The 19,388-nt window shown below is 42.6% G+C and overlaps 2 protein-coding genes and 1 long non-coding RNA gene across 52 annotated transcripts in view; 2 read left to right on the top strand and 1 right to left on the bottom strand.

Moving 5' to 3' along the window:
• The window catches only part of clasp2 (cytoplasmic linker associated protein 2), a 55,389-nt gene extending 53,845 nt beyond the window's left edge, over positions 1 to 1,544 (top strand). For all 45 annotated transcript variants that reach the window (XM_051390348.1, XM_051390346.1, XM_051390345.1 and 42 more), the window contains one exon: positions 12 to 1,544. In XM_051390348.1, the coding sequence (XP_051246308.1) occupies positions 12 to 89 (78 nt within the window). In that variant the 3' untranslated portion in view covers positions 90 to 1,544. The remainder of the gene's footprint in view (positions 1 to 11) is intronic.
• Positions 1,281 to 3,809, bottom strand: LOC127357854 (uncharacterized). Its single transcript, XR_007882323.1, has 2 exons — positions 3,729 to 3,809; positions 1,281 to 1,756 (listed from the first exon to the last, which is right to left on the bottom strand). It is a non-coding gene; the product is annotated as an uncharacterized LOC127357854 (long non-coding RNA).
• ubp1 (upstream binding protein 1) lies at positions 3,520 to 17,870 on the top strand. 6 transcript variants are annotated; one of them, XM_051390380.1, is made up of 17 exons: positions 4,843 to 4,978; positions 7,161 to 7,335; positions 7,969 to 8,120; positions 9,591 to 9,667; positions 9,801 to 9,906; positions 9,998 to 10,104; positions 10,264 to 10,416; positions 10,507 to 10,617; positions 12,060 to 12,167; positions 12,476 to 12,582; positions 12,669 to 12,795; positions 14,022 to 14,115; positions 14,206 to 14,296; positions 14,435 to 14,553; positions 14,689 to 14,831; positions 15,235 to 15,286; positions 15,417 to 17,870. In XM_051390380.1, the coding sequence occupies exons 4-17, from the start codon at positions 9,611 to 9,613 to the stop codon at positions 15,452 to 15,454; spliced, it is 1,413 nt and encodes a 470-aa protein (XP_051246340.1). In that variant the 5' UTR covers positions 4,843 to 4,978; positions 7,161 to 7,335; positions 7,969 to 8,120; positions 9,591 to 9,610; the 3' UTR covers positions 15,455 to 17,870. The 6 variants fall into 6 exon arrangements, with proteins under 6 accessions (XP_051246336.1, XP_051246339.1, XP_051246338.1 ...); XM_051390376.1 differs by lacking the exons at positions 4,843 to 4,978; positions 7,161 to 7,335 and adding an exon at positions 3,520 to 3,653; XM_051390377.1 differs by lacking the exon at positions 7,161 to 7,335 and having other exon boundaries at positions 4,037 to 4,978; positions 12,669 to 12,723.
• The last annotated feature ends 1,518 nt before the right edge of the window (positions 17,871 to 19,388 follow it).

Genomic DNA, 19,388 nt, shown 5'->3' with positions numbered 1-19,388 from the left:
TCCATCCGTAGCTGAAGCTGTTGAATCTGTACATCAAGCGTGCCCAGTCCGGCTCCAGCGGCAGTGAACCCCCTTCAGAGGGCCTATAGGAGACACAGCGCCCTCCAACAGGGCAACCACAGAACTGCAACTCTACCCAGCAAACATAAACATCTGTTCATGAGCTCACACCCACACAGACAGAGAACAAAACACACATCCTAACACTCTCTCACAGGAAACATTCACACATATGCTTGCGCACACACACACACACACACGCACACAGGTGCACACAGTCCTCATACATTTCCTGTCCCACTGCAAGATGGGAGTTGTGGTGCAGAAGAGAGGAGTGTTGTAGTTCTCCCAACCATCGGATCCACTGATCTCAGACTGAACTGAACCTTTAAAACATAAACAGTCACATTCTCCACCCAGTCACTAATCACTCAAGGATGAAGATATGAAGTGTCCGTCCTCTCCAGCTCCTTTGTATCCCAAACACAACAGTATCCCCTCTGAGTAACATCTTGATGTCAACAGGAAGTGGTGCAACTGCATGTTCTCATTTTTTTTTTTTGGTGGGGGGAGTTAAAGTTCATAGAACACGGCTGAGACGAACGAATGGTGCCGCCTTGTGTCTTTTCTTGAACAGCAAGTAACTGGGGCCAGGTAGACAGGAATGTAAATTTACATTGTGTCATAGTTTGGATTTATTTTACGCAATGAGGTTTTACTGCAGCAGTTTTTAATGTCTGGAGTTTTTTCTCTCTCACACACAAACTCCCTCTTTCAAAAAGGTGCTGATTAGCCTAAAAGGTACGACCAACAAACCCTGCGCAGCACTAACACGAGTCACAGTGGGTCACGCCTGCTTATAGCAAATACAGTACATAGGCAGATTCCAAAGTATAGGAGGCGTTGTGTGCTTGGCTATGCATGAGACTAAATTTTAAAAAGAACTTTTTATTGGAGTCCTATTGACGGTCAGAATGGTGCGACTGGGGTTTTAAATTAATGTGAACAATGTCCGCCCCTTTCAGAAAAATCTGTGGTGTTCTTCCGATTCTCCCGACTGATCTTGGATCAGTCTACTTCTGGGCAACATGGGGAGGAAGATGGGTGCGTGCTGCTTACTACATGAAGTATGACAGGACATGGCTTATTATCACATAGTGGATATGTATCTATATATGATATTAAAATGGAATATCCAATAACAGTGTCATTTAGGAGAGTCCCCTGGGGGGGTGCACAAGCGCACCTGTGCCCATCCTTGTTTTTATTTTCTCTCGTGGTCTCTCTCTCTCTCTCTCTCTCTCTCTCTCTCTCTCTCTCTCTCTCTCTCTCTCTCTCTCTCTCACACTTATGTTTTCTCAGCTGAGGAATTTGTAGAAATGTATTATTTACAGCTCTGGAAAAAAAAAAACTGTCATGTCACCCTCTTCTCTTCATTGTGTCTTTCTTTCCTTCCTCTTCTTGTAACATTCTAGTTTTCACTGTTGTTTCCTTCGTGCATTTACAAAGCTGTGCTTACAATAAAATCAAGAACTTGTACAGATCATGACAAGTCCCGCCTCTTTTCATTTCTGGAGTGGAAAAAGAGTCCCACGGTAAAAGGAGGGGGTAGAAATGTTAATGACGGGAGGCCTTGGTAGCTCACCTGGTGGAGCTGGCGCCCCTTGTACCGCGGTCGGGTCCTTGCTTCAGCGTCTATGGGTTCAAATCTGACCTGTGCTCCTTTTCTACGTGTTATCCTCTCTCTTTCCTTCTCCTGTCATATCAAATAAAGACAAAAAGAACATATTTAAAGACAGAAGAAGAAATGTTAATGACGGGATATATTTTTAAAATGCTGGTTTTTACTAATACCATCGTTGCCCATGAGATTAAACACTGAAGACTCTTGGTATTAAGCTGTTTGTCCTTATCTGACTGACCTAAAATCAGTGGTAGAACATCTTATAACGTCTAAAGATCTGATATGTCCAGCTGTACCTTAAACCAGGAGAGTTCAAAACATTTATTCCAGAAAAACCTGAAACTGTAGCAATGCCTCGGTCCTTTAACTCTGCATTTATCTCACAGTTGTACCTTGAGGAGGTTTTAAAAGTTACTTCAGTGGTTCCCAACCTGGGTGTCAGGGAGATAATCCTCATACTCAAAACTTTTCATTCTTTGGGTGTCTTAAAGAAAAATTATTTTTTGGTCAAAGTACACTTTAATTTATTTTAATTCTTTTACTCTGCTGATTTTATTCTATAAAATTTACGACATACATACATCCCATGACCATTACCCAGAAGCAGAAAATCCTCACATATTGAACTACTATTGAACGACTAATTGATTAATCAACTGATTGTTTCAGCTCTACAACCGCTGTGCTGTTTTGTTTATAGCCCGGGACTGTTGATTGATAGAGATATATAGATAAAACCTGCAGTTAAATGTTGCTGCATGCCCTACTTAATAAAGTGCACTAATGCAGACATGCACAGTCAAAATACAAACATTTACATCTTATGCAACAGCTATTTGAGAAACTAGTGTTGAATTTCATGTATGCATATGTTCTCTGGGCTGTAAATTTAGGTGCTGCTAAAGAGGGTCTCAGATGCAGCCTGACCTGAAAATCATTTGCCTTTTAGCAGTCACCTCCTGACTGCTAAGACCCTGCAGATAACTCTGGTGGAATGTAATTATAAGTACACTTAAAATACTTTTAGTACTTCCATATACTTCTGCAGTAAAATTCAGGAATGTTAATACTTATATTACTAGTTTGCAGATTCAATTTTACATTATCAGTTTATTACACACACAAACACATTTAAAAAAAAGTTCTCCCTTTGTATTTATTTTTTTTTTTAACTACAAGTCCGTTTTTTTCTTACTAACATATATATATATATATATTTGACACATGTCAATAAAGTCCCTTTTAAATATAACTTTGAATTTTAACATGATGAGATGTTATAAAGAACCAGTTTAAGTAAAATAAACTCTACCTTGAGCACATGCAACATAAAAAATACTGTGCTTACACATTAAAGCATCGGTAATAACAATCAAATAATGTAATATATATATATTATTATCCTTAGAAGTTTTTGATACTTAAGACATTTTGCTGATAATATTTCACTGTACTTTGACATTTTCTGTGTTTTGCATTAAAGTCTGACTCCTGTGTGTTGACCTCCATACCCTGAATTGTCAGAAGAGTCAGACAGGTGGACAGTAATTAAGTCATGAGCCCCCCCAAAATCTCGGGCCAAAATAGCGCGTGTTGCCCTCCTCGGAAAAAAACTTTGCCACCCAGAGACTTAACCGCGCGCACTGCGTCCAGGGGTCCGACCAGTGGATAATTATTAACCACCTCTGCGGAGCAAACTCCTCTTCAACACTGACATGAAACAAACATGAGCTCCAGTTTGGACCTCCTCGGTACCGGGCAGAGTCGTGTTTAGTTGCAGCAGAGAGAGAGAGAGAGAGAGAGAGAGAGAGAGAGAGAGAGAGAGAGAGAGAGAGAGAGAGAGAGAGAGAGAGAGAGAGAGACGCACTTCAGGCGACAGGTGCTGTGGGGACACTATGTTGTTTTGGCAGCCATACACTGAAAACTTCCGAGCCCCCGTACAGAGACACGGCGGCAGCAGTTACACACGGTATGAACCTCTTGAAACTGAAAGTGAAATGTTAATTTTGTTTAGTTTATGGCCTTTAAAAGTTCCCTTTAATACCTGTTAACGAGTCACAGTTGTGTTTATGGCCTCCTGTCACTTTGGGAGCAGTGAGTCTGTCGCTGTGTCGCTGTCGGTTGTGTGTATCTACACTATGTCTGCTCACAGTAATGACTTTATAGGTGTATTATAGTTTCTGCGAGGCAGAGCACAATTACAGTCGGACACAATGACGGAAGCTCGGGGGCCTCTGATTGGCTAATCCCCCTGCGCTGGGCACAGAAGGCGGGCTCTGATTGGCTGACCGCCGTCCTGGCATCCTTCCTGAGGCTGGCGGTGGCAGCCCTGCAGGCTTCACAGAGCCGACCGTCTGTATGCTGAGGGAGCCATGTTGATGCCTGGTTTTGAGTCGACCGCGGCACTTTGGATGGTTAAAGGACTGCGTCTCGAGGACCGGGAGCCTTAGCGGTGGTTCCAGCACCGCGATGAGAAGAGGAGAGCGGGTTGGGCTGGTACAGGGAGCGCCAGAGGAGAGCTGCTCTTAGGTCACCGGACATCACAGTCGATTCAAAGCAAGTGAAGTTGATGCTAGTTAGCCTGATAGCTCGGTAGCAACAGCTGTGCGGACGCTGCGTGGGATGCGGCGTGTGGACTAAAACAAAAACCCTCTTCCGTGCTCGTTGCGTTTCGTTTCGGGGCTAACGTTAGCTAGCCTGCTCGGAGACTGTGTGCCTGCGGTAACATCGGAGCTGATGGATTCATGCTAGCTCGCGTAAGTCGCCGTTGTGAAGCTAGCTAGCTGTTAGCTAACGTTAGCATGCTGACAATCAGCCCGCATCTTCAGTCACGACTAACATTTGCTAGCTGAGTGGACTCTGACTTATCGTTGCTTTCAGACAGCCTGCCAGTCGCGGAGCACCGTGTTGTGTGACTAAACCCTGCCTCCCAACACCTCCAAAAAAATAAATAAATAAATCCCGAGTGGAGATATGGCGATACACCCAGTCTCTGTGGAAAGCTACCGATTCGCCTGCCCAGCTTGCCAAGGAGCGGCTAGCGGGCTAGCAGCGTAACTTTCCTCTCACGGTGTCACTCAGAAGCTGCGGAGCCCACTTCCTCGCTAGCCGACCTCTTCGTACCTGAAGCAAGCTGGCGGCCCTCCGAGTAGAAGCCGAGGACAAGGAGCTGGGGCCGATGGCCTGGGTGCTGAAGATGGACGACGCCACCATTGAGTCGGGGCTGGTGCACGACTTCGATGCCAGCCTGTCCGGTATCGGGCAGGAGCTGGGGGCTGGAGCCTACAGCATGAGGTTAGAGACGGAAGCCAACATGCCAACCCCAGCTTCCTAACACAGTTGTTAGGTGGTTGGAGAGAACAACACACACTCTATCCGGAAGAGTTAACATTACATCTCCCTGGTTGTGTGTGTGTGTGTGTGTGTGTGTGTGTGTGTGTGTGTGTGTGTGTGTGTGTGTTATTCTCTTTGTACTGGGTGTGATGGTTTCTCTTTGTTTTGGGATTTGGAGTAGGGCAGTCATTGCAGGGTGCCACGAATCAGGGACAAAGATTAATTTCTCTAAACCCACACTGAAGCAAAGGGAAGAGTATGTGTTACACCGTGAGGGACAAATAAGGCTGTCTCAGGTCGTCCTGTTACTCAGATCGTGGGTCTGTTGCCACAAGGGAGACCTAAACTTTGTGAACATTTCAAGATAACACAAAGGAAGTCTGCAGTTACGGCCCTGCTGTGGCCCCTCAGACTGGCAGAGTTATCAGAACAAGTCTATGGCTTTGTTTATGAAGACCAGCTGTGTGTGTGTGTGTGTGTGTGTGTGTGTGTGTGTGTGTGGAAACAAAAGACTGTACATTATGTCCGAGGTGATAGGTCTGATTTTATTCTTTCTCATCTGAAAAAGGTCCTAGAAGGGTTAATTGACTTGGAGGTGTAAGTGGCCGAAGCTTCAGTGTTTCTTTCCTCTCTCATGCAGCTTAAGAATCACCTGACAACCTTTTTTTTTCTTTTCTTAAAGGGAGTTTTCTTTCTTCAAGTTTGTACTATAGTTATGATGTTAGCTTTGTCTAATCTCTAACAAAACTGCAGTGTTAAATCAGGGTTTAACCCTTTTTTTTTTTTTTTTAAAAGTCAGAAAAGTTTACTTTATATGTGGAAATGTCTGATGAAAGAATAAGTAAACACACCAAAGAATCTGGCCAAGCATTCAGTACCAACTCTTGACACTTTTTGACTACTGTCATGTATCAAAAAGTGTCAAGTTTGGTATTAAATGCTTGGTCAGATTCTTAGAAAACAAGGATAAAGTTGCCATTTTAAATCTCACAATCTTCCTCAGCAAGAGTCTTTCCAGCTGTCACTTTTAGATCTTTAAATTTTCATTTTTAAACCACCTTTTTTGTTAATATTCCCCGTACTATACTGCACGAGACCAGCATTGTTTTGGTATCACTATCGACAGTACAGGTATTTCATTGCAGCTGATGTATAACAATTTAACATGATACCCAGCTCTTGTAGCTACACACACAGTATTTGGCATTGTGCCCAAATTGCAGGGAATACATGCAGCCCTGTAACAAATTCTTCCATGTTAAGTTTTAATTTAATGACTTGTGGTTATGCCACCAGGTCCTGGTCATGCAGGTTATTCCAACATTTTTTCCCAAATGTGACATCTCATGAATCAGGGACCCACTGGTTAGTCAGTTACTACTTCCTGTCCTGAATCTGTCTCTTTTCTTATTTTTTTTTTTGCTAAATGATTAAGAAGAAGGATTGTGTTGGAATCGTTAATCAAGTTTTATTGGCGTTAACCACCTGTTTAATTAGTCTCTCACAGTATGTGTGACCCGTATTATGTAATAGGTCACGCGAGGTCATGATATTTGTGTGACGAAGGCAAGAAGGTCTCAGGACATGCATGTGTCTTATCAGCAGCAGCCTCTGCCATCTGCTTTTAGGGTGCGTTTATCTGAGCTTGACATAGGTGTGTGCCAGTCTTTTATGAGAGTAAGCAAGTTTACCAATACACAAGTGATTGCATTTAAGTGAATTAGTGAAACGTGTGTGTGTGTGTGTGTGTGTGTGTGTGTGTGTGTGTTTGTGTGTGGTGTCAGTGGGTCCAGGAGAAGTATGCTATGTGTGGTGTTGGGGTGGGTTTGCGTGGCATGTTTGGAGTCAGCAGCTGGTAGGAACAGAATGTCTCAGTGTGTGTCAGTGGAACCAGCTCCTCAGATTTCAGGAAGCAGATGTAGTTTTCCTGGGTAGCAAGGCTTAACAGGGCTGTGGCACTCAGGTTGGCACAGTCTGGGCATCCACTCTGCAGAGAAAACACAGCAGCAAGTGATCGAGGCTGAATTAATCTAGCGGGCTGTTGTTTGGAAGACTTTGTTGTTTGGGGAAAGGTGCTGCAGGAATATCTTGAAATTGTCCAACAGTTTTTTTTTGTTTTTTTTTCCTTCTTTTTCTTTTAAAGTTTGGCTCAGGTTTAGAGCAGCATCATGACGTGCCAAAAAGTTTTCCAAGTAATGAGATGCCACGATCTGCATTTCTTTGCATGGATAGGACCCTGCACAGGCACCGAGATCTGCACACACATATGCCCCCACATTCACTGTGCACCCGTTGACACTCCTGCTGCATTTGTCAGGGTGAGCTGAAGACGGGTTGGTTGTCTAGAGTGGCTGCCAAGTGTGAGAGATAGTGTGTGTCAGCAGCTCAGGCTATCTCTGGGTGTTTTTGTTCATTTATCCTGCTGCGGCCTCATGCATACATAATAAGAGAGCCATTTGATCGATGGAGAGCCTTCGTCACTTATTCTAAAATAAGCCAATCCATTTAATAATTCCACACTATGAGGAGGTAAAGTATTGTCTTACCAAAGTAGGAGCACGCAACAGTTTAAATGGCACGACCCCAATTTGATGTGTTTTTCAAGATAATTGCGAAGTGGGTTAACAGGAACATCCAGTCTTAAGGAATAAAGGCAGGGTTTTCTCTTTGCTTCTAAGGGAGGTCACAGTGATCATGTGGTCATCAGGATGGATCCCACATGGTATTGGAGATTCAATGAAAGCTTAGAATTTTAAATAAATTATAAGCCAAAACACGGAGAGGCCACAGGCAAGAAAAATGCACCAATTAAGCTGTCACTGATTTTAAAAAGACCTTTAAGCTGGCACAACTCTTCTTTAATGACGGTTTTCTTGCATGTCTCTTCTGCATCACATCCATGCTGACTTTGTGTTTGTGTGCCTCTCTTCTTTCTTCTGTCTCTTTTTCAGCGATGTGCTGGCTCTGCCAATCTTTAAGCAGGAGGACTCCAGCCTTCCTCCTGAAAACGAGACCAAAAATCCCCCATTCCAGTATGTGCTGTGCGCCGCCACCTCGCCTGCTGTCAAGCTGCATGACGAGACGCTCACATACCTAAACCAAGGTAAGACACACAATACATCTACTTGAGAGAAAGTTGTGGCTGTGCTTCACCTCATTTTGTCTGTATTTTTGTTAAATATGAGGTACTTCATGTTTTTTCTACTTGGACTATTAGAACTTTAACATCAATAAATAATTACCACATTAATTTATTGCACATTAGTATCTTTGCTCAGCACTTTGATGTTACGCACCACCAGTTTGGTGTTGAATCTGCTCCACTGCTTAATGGGACAAATGGAGATTTACTTTATTTAACGTTGTAAAGGGATTAACATAAATGGAGGAACTAGCAAAACAGCCTTTTCTTAACAAGAAGCAGCAACATATGTGAACTGTTGTCTCTATATGCTTTACTGCAAGACAGAAGCTGCCAGGTTTTCAAGGAATTACAGAGGATTTAAAAGAATTCATGCATAAAAGTGGAAATGTGGAAGTATACATAATTGCAGCTAAAACGCAACTTTATTATTTGCTGATGCAAAACATTTTCTAAACAGCTGAGTGGTCTGAAAATGGTCAGGTCACCCATGTCCAGATGCACTTGGCTGGAAAATAATTGGTTAGCATGTTGTGGACAAAGCGTACTCTATGTTGACTTACTATGTAGTCAAATCAGAGGGGGGGATGGTTCTGGGATGCCAGTGTTTACTGTTGCGCTTTATTGACGTGGTGTGAACCTGATTAAAATACCTCCGTTCACCTGAAAACCACGATGGCATTCAACAAACAAAGCTTTACAGTACGGGCCTTTACCTTACTTCATCTTTAGTTTTCTGTACACTGCAATTACAACAATCAAAACAAGTTCACAGCTTGATGGATCTAATAAAGTCTTGGTCACAATATCAGAATATATTATCAGACATGTCAGATGCGATGAATACCTGTTGCTCTACGATGTAAATGGTGCAGAAAAAAAGATGTAAGAAGAGGTATGGCATCAACTTGCATCATCCATCTGCACCACCCTCATATTTTGAAAATGTAGTGAAACAATAAACAAGCTTTGGCCATAGTGTTGGCCCTTGGCAAACCTCAGAAGAGGAGGAGATAGTGAAGGCGATCAAGACCAGAGTAAAGGGGGCAACGTGAAATGCTGATTTTGTGCAGCTTTACAAGCCACATTTCTCTCCAGTTGTCTGAGAATGTAAAGGGGCCTTTAGGTAAAACACCGCACCACTGCATTGGAAACCTAGAGCTCTGCCACAGAGAGGCCTTTTAATTATTATAGTCAATTCAAGCCTTTAATAATCATCCAACCAAAAGATTCCACCAGAGACCAACTTTTTACAAAAAAATATAGCCTATAAACCATATAATGAACGATACAACCTAAAATGGACCTTTAGTCCTACCTAAATTACATAACAGTAACCTATCCTCTTTGAGGACCGCTGTCTTAGTTTGTTTTGGAACCTCATCCATCATGTTTGTTTCTTCTATTTTAATCTTTCAATCTCTCTCTCAGGCCAGTCTTACGAGGTGCGTATGTTGGACAACAGGAAGCCAGGGGAGTTACCAGAGCTCAACAACAAGATGGTGAAGGTGAGAGGATCCTTACTGCTGGAAGACAACTGGAGGGGGGAACTTTTACATCTTACTTCTTAAGTAAACTTCTTACCTGACTCGTGTGTGTGTGTGTGTGTGTGTGTGTGTGTGTGTGTGTGTGTGTGTGTAGAGCATAGTGCGAGTGGTGTTTCATGACCGCCGGCTGCAGTACACAGAGCACCAGCAGCTGGAGGGCTGGAAGTGGAATCGTCCTGGTGACCGTCTCCTTGACATCGGTAATGATGCCTGGCAAGAAATGTTTACTTTAACCGTCCCGTGTGTGATTTGGAGTTCAAATATCTGTGTGTGTGTCTGTGTGTTTGACAGATATCCCCATGTCAGTGGGCATTGTGGAGCCGAAGACTCACCCCTCCCAGCTTAACGCTGCAGAGTTCCTGTGGGACATGAACAAAAGAACTTCTGTTTTTGTGCAGGTAACCCACACACACAGACACACATCCTCATGCACATAAACCACACACACACACAGACATCAGCTCTCTTTCGTACCATCTGTTGGGCATGCCACTGAATTTCCACATCAAACGCATATTTTGATCACACTCATACTCTTGTCTCCCTGCTGTCTGCAGGTGCACTGCATCAGCACAGAGTTCACTCCCAGGAAGCATGGTGGAGAGAAGGGCGTCCCCTTCAGGATCCAGTTTGACACGTTCGCCCAGGGAGATAGTGGAGAGTACACAGAGCACCTACACTCTGCCTCCTGCCAAATCAAAGTCTTTAAGGTACACACTCATTCTCTCACAGGGGCAGAGTTTTTACCTCACGCCTTCACAGCAACTAAATCTGAGTCTTCTTCTCTGCTTCCTGTTTAGCCAAAGGGGGCAGATCGTAAGCAAAAGACAGACAGGGAGAAGATGGAGAAACGCACACCGCAAGAGAAGGAAAAGTACCAGCCTTCTTATGATACCACTATCCTGTCAGAGGTCAGTGTGCAACTGCCTAAAGACTATCAGGTCTTACTACTACGTGACTAACAAAGCTTCTAGTTTCAGCTTTCATTTAGGGGTCTATCCATGTTAAAATGTATGCACCCAATTCAGTTGTATGTATTCCTGCAAAGTGGCCCAGTACATGGCTATATTTGAGGGAAAGGGCCATACTGGTGTTTTAGCCTATGTGCAACAAACGGCTACATCACTGCCAACCATTTTCTCAAGAATGTATAAATCAATTCCTTTTTTTTTTCTTGCCATCCAGACAGCCATTGTAGGGCTGCAACTAACAATTATTGTCTCAGAAACCAAGGTAACGTCCTTAAATTGCTTGTTTTGTCTGAACAACAGTCAGTGAGACCCAAGTATTGAGTTTATAATGATATAAAGAAGAGAAAAGCAGCACATTTGAGCTGGAACCAGAGACCATTTTATTTATTTTTTTGCTCAATAACTGGCATAAACTATTATCCATCAGAATTAATAAAAAAAATATTTGATTAATCCATTTTGACAGTCGAGTCTTCAAAAGAAAATACTACTGAACAGCAGTCATTTTAATGCAAGGAGCTACCTAATTCACATGATCCCTGTTCCTTTGCCACGTTGTCTGATTGTTTTCTGTTTTCTGGCTTTGATTTTTCACTAACAACATCTAGCTTGATTTAAAATTCTGTTTGGCATCTGACACACAGATGTTAGATAGCAGAGCGTCTCACAGGCACATCAATAAACCACCACAGAAAAGGTTTTTAGAAAGGTTTTAGAACAATCTGCAGTGCATCAAAATATGGTGATGATACAGACAGAACAGTCAACGTGACAGCAAGTTTTAATTCTGTAGGAACTGAAACCAATGGCTGCTTGAAAGACAGAATGGTGCTGGGTATGCTTTGGAAACTGGTTGGCAGTAATGATAAGATGCACAACAGGGTTTCCCAGAGTACTGTAAATTGTTTAGCTAAGATAGTAAGTCACATGGATTCTGACACATCTCGTCTCATGATCAGTTTATTTCGTGGAGGACAACCTAAACAATGCACAGTCAATAAACATTTGGCATTTGCAGTGTGAAATAGCATCTGCTCTTTTTTTGTTGCTAATGTTGTATTTCAGAAAACTGCATTCATTTCTATGAATTTAGCAAAGGTAGTCTTTGTGTCATGTGAGGTGGCTCACTTTCACACTAAAACACAGGAAACCCTGCACAGTTTGTAAAATATGAGCTAAAATATGCTAAAACAACAACCAGTGGTCTATTGTGTTATCGATTAGAATGTTTTCTGTGTCTCAGAGGTCAGTTAGCCGAGCAGTAATTGAACATGTTAACACTGCCCTCAGGTTACTCACTCTGTGAGTGTGTTCCAAAGTTATTGGTTGTGTTTTTGTGTTGGTCGCTGGCTGGCTAACCTCTGCTGTGTGTCTGTATGCAGACGAGGCTTGAACCCATCATAGAGGATGCGGGTGACCACGAGCTGAAAAAGTCCAGCAAGCGGACACTTCCCGCTGACTGTGGCGACTCCCTGGCCAAGAGAGGCAGTGTAAGCACCCTGCACTACTCTCCTCCACTCCTCCTCCCCCGTAACTCCATCCACAGTCTGCCCCCCCTGTAGACACACCGGCTGTAGTCTGAAGATTGTAGACCCTCAGCTGCTGGGAAGGAGATGTTTTAATGCCATGTATCTGACATTAGGGGGGGTGGAGACGGTGCAAAGCTAAATTCCCAGTCCACCTTTGACTTTTCCTCTACCTTTATGCCCTTTTTGTTTGTTATTGTTGGAGCCTACAGTGTTACTTAACCCAGTAAGCTTCATTAATTGTGTATTTACATGTATGTGTCTCCTCCCAGTGCTCCCCTTGGCCAGACAACGCCTACGTCAGCACCAACCAGGCAGCTACTCCCTCCTTCTCCTCCACCCCACTGTCCACCTACACAACCTCCTCAGTACCGGACAGGTAAGTGTGTTTGTTCCTGGGGGGGGATTCTAAACTGAGGTGTGAGTTGGTCTCACGTCTCTTAATTGTCGTTTCATGTGTTGTAGTGACTCGTCCTCACCCAATCACCAGGCCGACCCTGGCAGCCATGGCAACTCGGAGGTTAGTCTGCAATCCTCTCACCTGTACGAACTGGTGGAAAACCAGTTTCATGTCACTGACGGAGAAACACAGGTGTTAATAATTTAATTTAACATTAATTACCAATGGTTTAATTTCATTTGTATGTTGTGTGTCAAAATGTTTTCTGTGAATAATATTATTATTACCCTACTTCAGTCATTCACACTGCTGCTGTTTCTTAGTTTCAACATGTTATAAGTGATTTAGCGTTGTATTGTTCTATTGTTTTTGTTTATATGCTGTTTTTTAATGTTAATATTCCTCAACATGTAATGTCATGACACTCATTTAAAGTGGAATATAATACATTTTAATTTAATGTAACTGAATGAGTGATAGCTACAATGATAGTTATTATGTTTTTATGCTGTAAAGGTCCAGTGTGTAACGTTTAGGAAATCTATTGGCAGAAATGGAATATAATATTTATAGGTATGGTTTTCATCATTGTATAATTGGCTGAAAAAACAAGAACCAGAACGGATAAACCAAACACTGGTTCTAGATAGGGCCTTTTCACAGGCATCGCAATTTCTCTTACATGCTTCTAAGACTGAGCAGTATTTAGATGGTTGCAATCTGCTACTTTATACCGCTAGATGCCACTAAATTCTACACACTGGTTCTGCAAGTCATCTAACCAGTGAAAATACCAAATTTTCCTGGTCCCAAATATTAATATTTGCTTGCTTCCCTTCATAATATTGGATACTTTTGGGGGGGGGGGTTGTATTGGTCTGACAAAATAAGCAACCTAACATTAATGGATATATGGCAGACAGACAGACAGCTTCTTCTTCACAGCACAGGAAAAATAACAAACTGTCTGACAGAGCAGCAGGACGGCAAAATGAAACACGCATGACATTATGATGCTATGGAATAAAGATATTTAATAATTTATATTTTATGTAATTTATGAATTATTAGCGTCTTGTTATCCAGATTGTCCATGTTTTCTCCTTCTGTGAGGCAGCTACGTAACATCTGGTATTAAATACTGTTGCAGAGAACAACAAAAAGGTCAAATATTTTAACTTTTGACAACAATGCAGTTACCATTTCCGGTATTCCCTGCCGGCCTCACTTAAGTTTACCACCCTGCTTTCATCCACTAACATGACATCGGGTTTGCTGTCCACTGCCTGATTCCATGTGAATGCAGCATAATGAGTAATAGAAAAGAATTGGTAGATCGGTGGCAGTGTATTGTATAATTGCTCAATGGACTGAATTAGTGGGGAAAGTAAAACTCTGTGTGTGTTCGTCCCCTACAGCAGCTGAGCCCCACTGCCTCCATACAGGATGCACAAAAGTGGCTCCTGAAAAATCGCTTCAACTCCTACACACGGCTCTTCTCTCACTTCTCAGGTAGAAACACTCTGTCAAACACACACAATCATACATGTAATGTTTTAACAACTACAGTAGAAGTGACTGGTCCTCTAACTTGTTGGGTAGGTTCTGATTTGTTGAAGCTAACCCGGGACGACCTGGTCCAGATTTGTGGGCCAGCAGATGGGATCAGACTCTTCAATGCACTTAAATCCAGGTGTGTTACCAAGAGTTTGAGTGTCTGTTTTTGATGTTGTGTACACCTGAGTGAGCATTGTGATGGTGCCAGTGTTTTTCATTCCATTAATCATTAGTGTGTGTGTGTGTGTGTGTGTGTGTGTGTGTGTGTGTGTAGGTCAGTGCGTCCCAGGCTGACAGTGTACGTCTGTCAGGAGTCCCCTCGGGAGAGCCCCCTGCTGGAAAGACACGGCACCAATGAAAACGGAGAACACGGCATTTCCTCTAGTCTACACGGTAAGCAAGCTCTGTGTTTTAACGGCAATATAACACTGATATCAACCCATGGAGTGTCGCAGTGTGTCAATAATACATGATATAAAACAATAATGGATGAGTGTAAAACCTCTGTTCTGGTCTGTTTCTGTGTAGTGTATCATGCTCTGTACCTAGAGGAGCTCACAGCAGCAGAACTGATCCGCAAGATGGCGTGTGTGTGCAACCTTCCACTGGGAACGATCAACCAGGTGTACAGACAGGGTCCTACAGGCATACACATCCTGCTCAGTGACCAGGTACCAACACACGCAGACATGCCGCACTTCTTCTCTCACACTCTCAGCTGTGGAGGGCTCTTTCTTAAGAGGGATGGTATAATTTAAAAGGTAAACTGTTGAAGCTGAGTTGAAGTAAGTGGAGTAAAAGTAAGTGGCAGGACTGGGACTGAGATTCATTCACTCTGTTCAGAGGAAAATAATGGGGGGAAAAAAGATGTGCGTCACTATTTTGTGTGCTATCTGACCAAGAACAGGAAGTCTGCTGTCTGTAGCTTCACTTATTTCCATGTCATTTACATTCTCACACATACTGTACTGTATTGTACCTCATTTCCTAACTCAGAATGGTCTCTAGTTAATGTCTCCACAAAAAAATACAAAGGGATATTTGATTTCACCATGTGCGTTTTGTCTGTTCCAGATGGTTTACAACTTGCCTGACGAGAGCTGTTTTTTGATCAGCACTGTCAAAGGTAAGCCCACGATGCACCAGTAGCTGATACTCTCTTGCATTGTAATTTGGCCTATACTGAGGCTTAGTTGATCCTTATTTGACAAGGATTTAATGTACTTCTCTTTCATCACACTTGTCTCCCTCTCCAGATGAACTGGGCGAAGGACTCCATCTAATTCTGAAGTAGTGAGGAGGACAGATGGCATCACTAATACTCCACCCTCTGTTTTGGAGCAGAAGCCTCCCTCTGTCCCTCTCTGCCTGCCTCCGCTCTTTCCTCGTACTTCCTCCCGTTCTCTCTAAACGCTCGCTCGATGGAAAGCAGAGACTGCGCTAAAGCCATGTAAATGTTAGAATCTGACATGGGTGTGTCCACTGTTTCATATTGAAAACACTATTAACGGAGGAGACTAGTTAAAAGAGGAGAGACTGGAGGGATATGGGGTTGGGGGGAAAGATAATGATGTTGTATGTATTTTGATTTTATTATTTTATTTTTTGTCTTTTTATATGGTTTCTGTTGGAGAAGGGAGGGGGGAGGCTCCAGGAGAGAGGGGGGAGTGACGTTCTGGCCTTCAGGTGAAGGAAAGAAAGCAGAGTTCCCTTATTGCTCGTTGCTCTTCTTACACAACGCGCACAACCAGCACTAGGCCAGTATTTGATAACCTGTACTGCTGAACAGCATGCAATCTCAACATACTAACTTGCTTAAAGGAGGATCCCAACTTACTCTGCTTGTTTAACATTCTTGACGGGGTTGTCTAGATAAACCATTTATTGATCAGCTGAGCTTAATAACCCCTAAAATACCCTGGCAAAATTTGTGGAACTGGCCTCATTTGTGGATGTTGACACCAACATTCAGGGGTTTTTTTTCCTCTGACTTTGTCAGATGGACTGATTTCATTAACTTTTGTCACTACAGTCATCCTATGTGATTTTAGACTTCCAGCCATATCTCTCTGTCTGTTGATGCCACGTCACACCAGCTCAACTCTCCTAGCGTACGTCCTGTTTGGCCTGCGCTTTTACCATTTTTAGTTAATGCTTTATTTATGGATCAGTTGTTTCTCTCACGCTCATTGAATTGACTTGTTTCTGGTGCCATATTGGCTTTTTAACACAATATTTTAGTCCCATTCACAAAACACAGTGCACACACACCTCTTCTTTGACTCCTCTGCTTTCTGTGCTGACTTTGAAACACTGGTTTAGAGGAATGCGGTTTACGCCTTCTGGGATTTTGGCCATAAACTTGCAACAAAAAGAGGAACAAACCTCCTATAGATGACTGATATGTGGAGCAGTAACGCCTATCCAAAAACCTACTATAATGTGGACCAAACAGGTTTCAGATTGATGGGCACTTTTTGAGGAAAATCTTCCTTACTCACTAGAAGCATTTGTAAAATTTATCAAATGGCAAATTAAACCCTCGTCTAGTGGAGTTGCTTGTTCGCAGCATGTGCTTAATAATGAACCCTCCATTCCAGGATCTGCTCTGCAAGAAACAGCCCAACACACAGTAGGCTGGTAGAAATGTATCACTGCGGTAGCCTGGTTTCAATAGTCTTATCCTGTAGACTAGAAAATCATGGCAGCTCCACGTCCATCTTCATAATCTTGTGTTTTTAATGTAGCTGAACACAGGAATTACAGGTCACGTATTTTGAGTGCCCTTACCTTTGAAAAGTGACAGAAAGTCTCACACAGGTCCTGGGAGTCGCTGTTTGTTTCGTTTGACCTCCTTTTGATTTTGGTGCACAGTGTCTGGCAAAGTGCATACAGTTTGCACCCCTCTAAGTGTCAGGTGGTGTGTGTGTGCGTGTGTGTGTGTGCGTGTGCGCATGTGTATCATTTTTCGTTCTTGCAAAGAAAACCTAATTATGTCAGTAGTTGTCATAAACTTTTTCCTGTTGGTTTGAAGAAACCGTGTTTAGCTTGCTGTTTAGTAAAGAGCATGTGGAAAGATGGGGGAGGGAGGGAGGGATAAATATGGTTCTTGGTGAGTGTAACACCTCCTTCTTTTTCCAGATGTTAGAGACCAAGTCTGCACTGAAAAATCACAAAACTCAAGCTTGATGTGTAGTCAGTAGTCCTTCAGCCACACCCTCTTCTTATCCGCCTATAAGAAGGAGAACAAAAGAAAAAGACTGTAGAGACTAAAAAGCGTCTGTGATTTTGTCTCACCATGCGCCAGAGCCAGGACTGTAGCTCTTGTGGTGTTTACAAGGACATGAGTACCACAGCACAGTACACTGTGTCCATCGACTCAAAAATTAGTATCAGAGCGGATGTGATACCAAGTCAGGCAAACTCTGGTGAGCAGGTTTGGTCCCCCTTCGGCCTGACCAGTCGTCCGTCTGTCTGTGTGACTGACTGTGTGCGTGTGCGTGTGCGTGTGTGTGTGTGTGTGTGTGTGTGTGTGTGTGTGTGTGTGTGTCAGAGAGAGAGAGAGAGAGAGAGAGAGAGTGTGTGAGCAGGAGAGGTGACCACCGTTCATGTACAGCCTAATGTCAATGATGATGCTTCTCGTGTGCACAGTATCGTATGCTGGGGATGTACACAACCACGTGCTGGGAATAAATGATTTCATAACTTTCTCTGGTGTCCTGCGTCATCATGGTAGCGAACACTATTACAGTTTTACATTTTATATATGACCTGACTTTTAACTTTAGTATAGTTGTCTCGACTGAAGAGGACAGAGATAAAAGGACATGCCTGTTTTAAGTGGGTACTAAGTTTCATGAAGTAGGGTAACTCGTAAGTGACAGATTTTAAAAGTTAAAATTGAAGCAGTAGAGGGTGAGATATCTTGACTTTTAATCTCTAGTATGAGTGACATGCTAAACCGGTTCTGGTTAACACCCATGATTTTTAAACTGCATGTGCCTGTTTTGTAAGGTTTCTATTATAAATATGTCGTCTCCAGGCCAAGAATCCCTTGATAATATCTGGACTATTGTCTCAAACTTGGAGCTCCTTTAAAGCCAGACATTATACAACTGTTTTCACAGGTTGAGTTGTGCTCTTAGTACTTTTTGGACAGTCAGTAAAAGCATTCATTTCCATTGGTTATGCAGGACAATCATATTTGGACGTACCTAAGGCATGATGAACAACTGTTTCTTGTGGTGTCGCATGGCCTTGTGTTGCACGACAATGAGATTACTCAGAAGTGACTCATAGTTTGTTTAGTACAAAACACCTGCCAAAGGTTTCCCAAAGCAGATGACCCAGAATCATGCTAATTTTCCCTCTAGCCATTGTGTCAGAGGCTGAAGCACATCTGGGAGAGAGTGTGAATACTGCTGCTGCAATCAATTACCAGACAGGACAGAAAACTAGCAATTTATCTGAAAACAGCTGGTAGTTCACACCTGAATGTCTCAAAGGGCGTGTCAATGAGTGTATGTGTACAGGTAACCCAGTTGCTTTTACATTATAGCCTTCTTAATTTTCCATCTACTTCAACAGTCATAACAACATGTGTACATATATTGTGCTTATGTGGTGCATATTGCTTGATTTCCAACTGGGCCCCCAAAATCCCATGTTCACTGTGTAGCAGCTGGTTTGTGGCAGTTTGATTAATTAAAGAGACATTTTCACTTTGTTTGGGAGAATATGAATATGCACTATTAACAAACAATATAATAAAAGTACATGAAAACTTCCCAGGGTGGTGAATATTTCATATAGGCACTGTAACTGGGTCTACTCACAAATATGCTGTGAAATTAAAACAGGGCATGGAGAACACATATGGGTATAGACATCTGAATAAAAACTGATTAATCAAAAATATCTTAAATAAACTCAACTATTGTAAAACTAACCAGGATGAAATAACGTAAAAAAAATTATCCTGAATTATTCCTCAATTTCATGGTTATACATTTTATATTTTAGTAGTTAAATATTCTTATTTTGAAAACAATGGGGGAATATTGTGCTAATATGGCGCACACTGTCTAATTATTTGTGTTCAATTAGATTACCTCACAGCAAACCAGGGGCATATTCTGGTATAGAGATTCTGTGAGTGTTTACAGACAGCTAATTTTTGCCCTTGGGGTCCCCAGTAGGTTAATCCGGTCGTGGTGGCTTGTGTTGGA

Source organism: Dicentrarchus labrax, unplaced genomic scaffold (genome assembly GCF_905237075.1).
Source record: "Dicentrarchus labrax unplaced genomic scaffold, dlabrax2021, whole genome shotgun sequence".
In the NCBI taxonomy this organism is placed as follows: domain Eukaryota; kingdom Metazoa; phylum Chordata; class Actinopteri; family Moronidae; genus Dicentrarchus; species Dicentrarchus labrax.
Note: the sequence above shows the minus strand (reverse complement) of the source record. Positions and strands in the feature narration are given on the sequence as shown.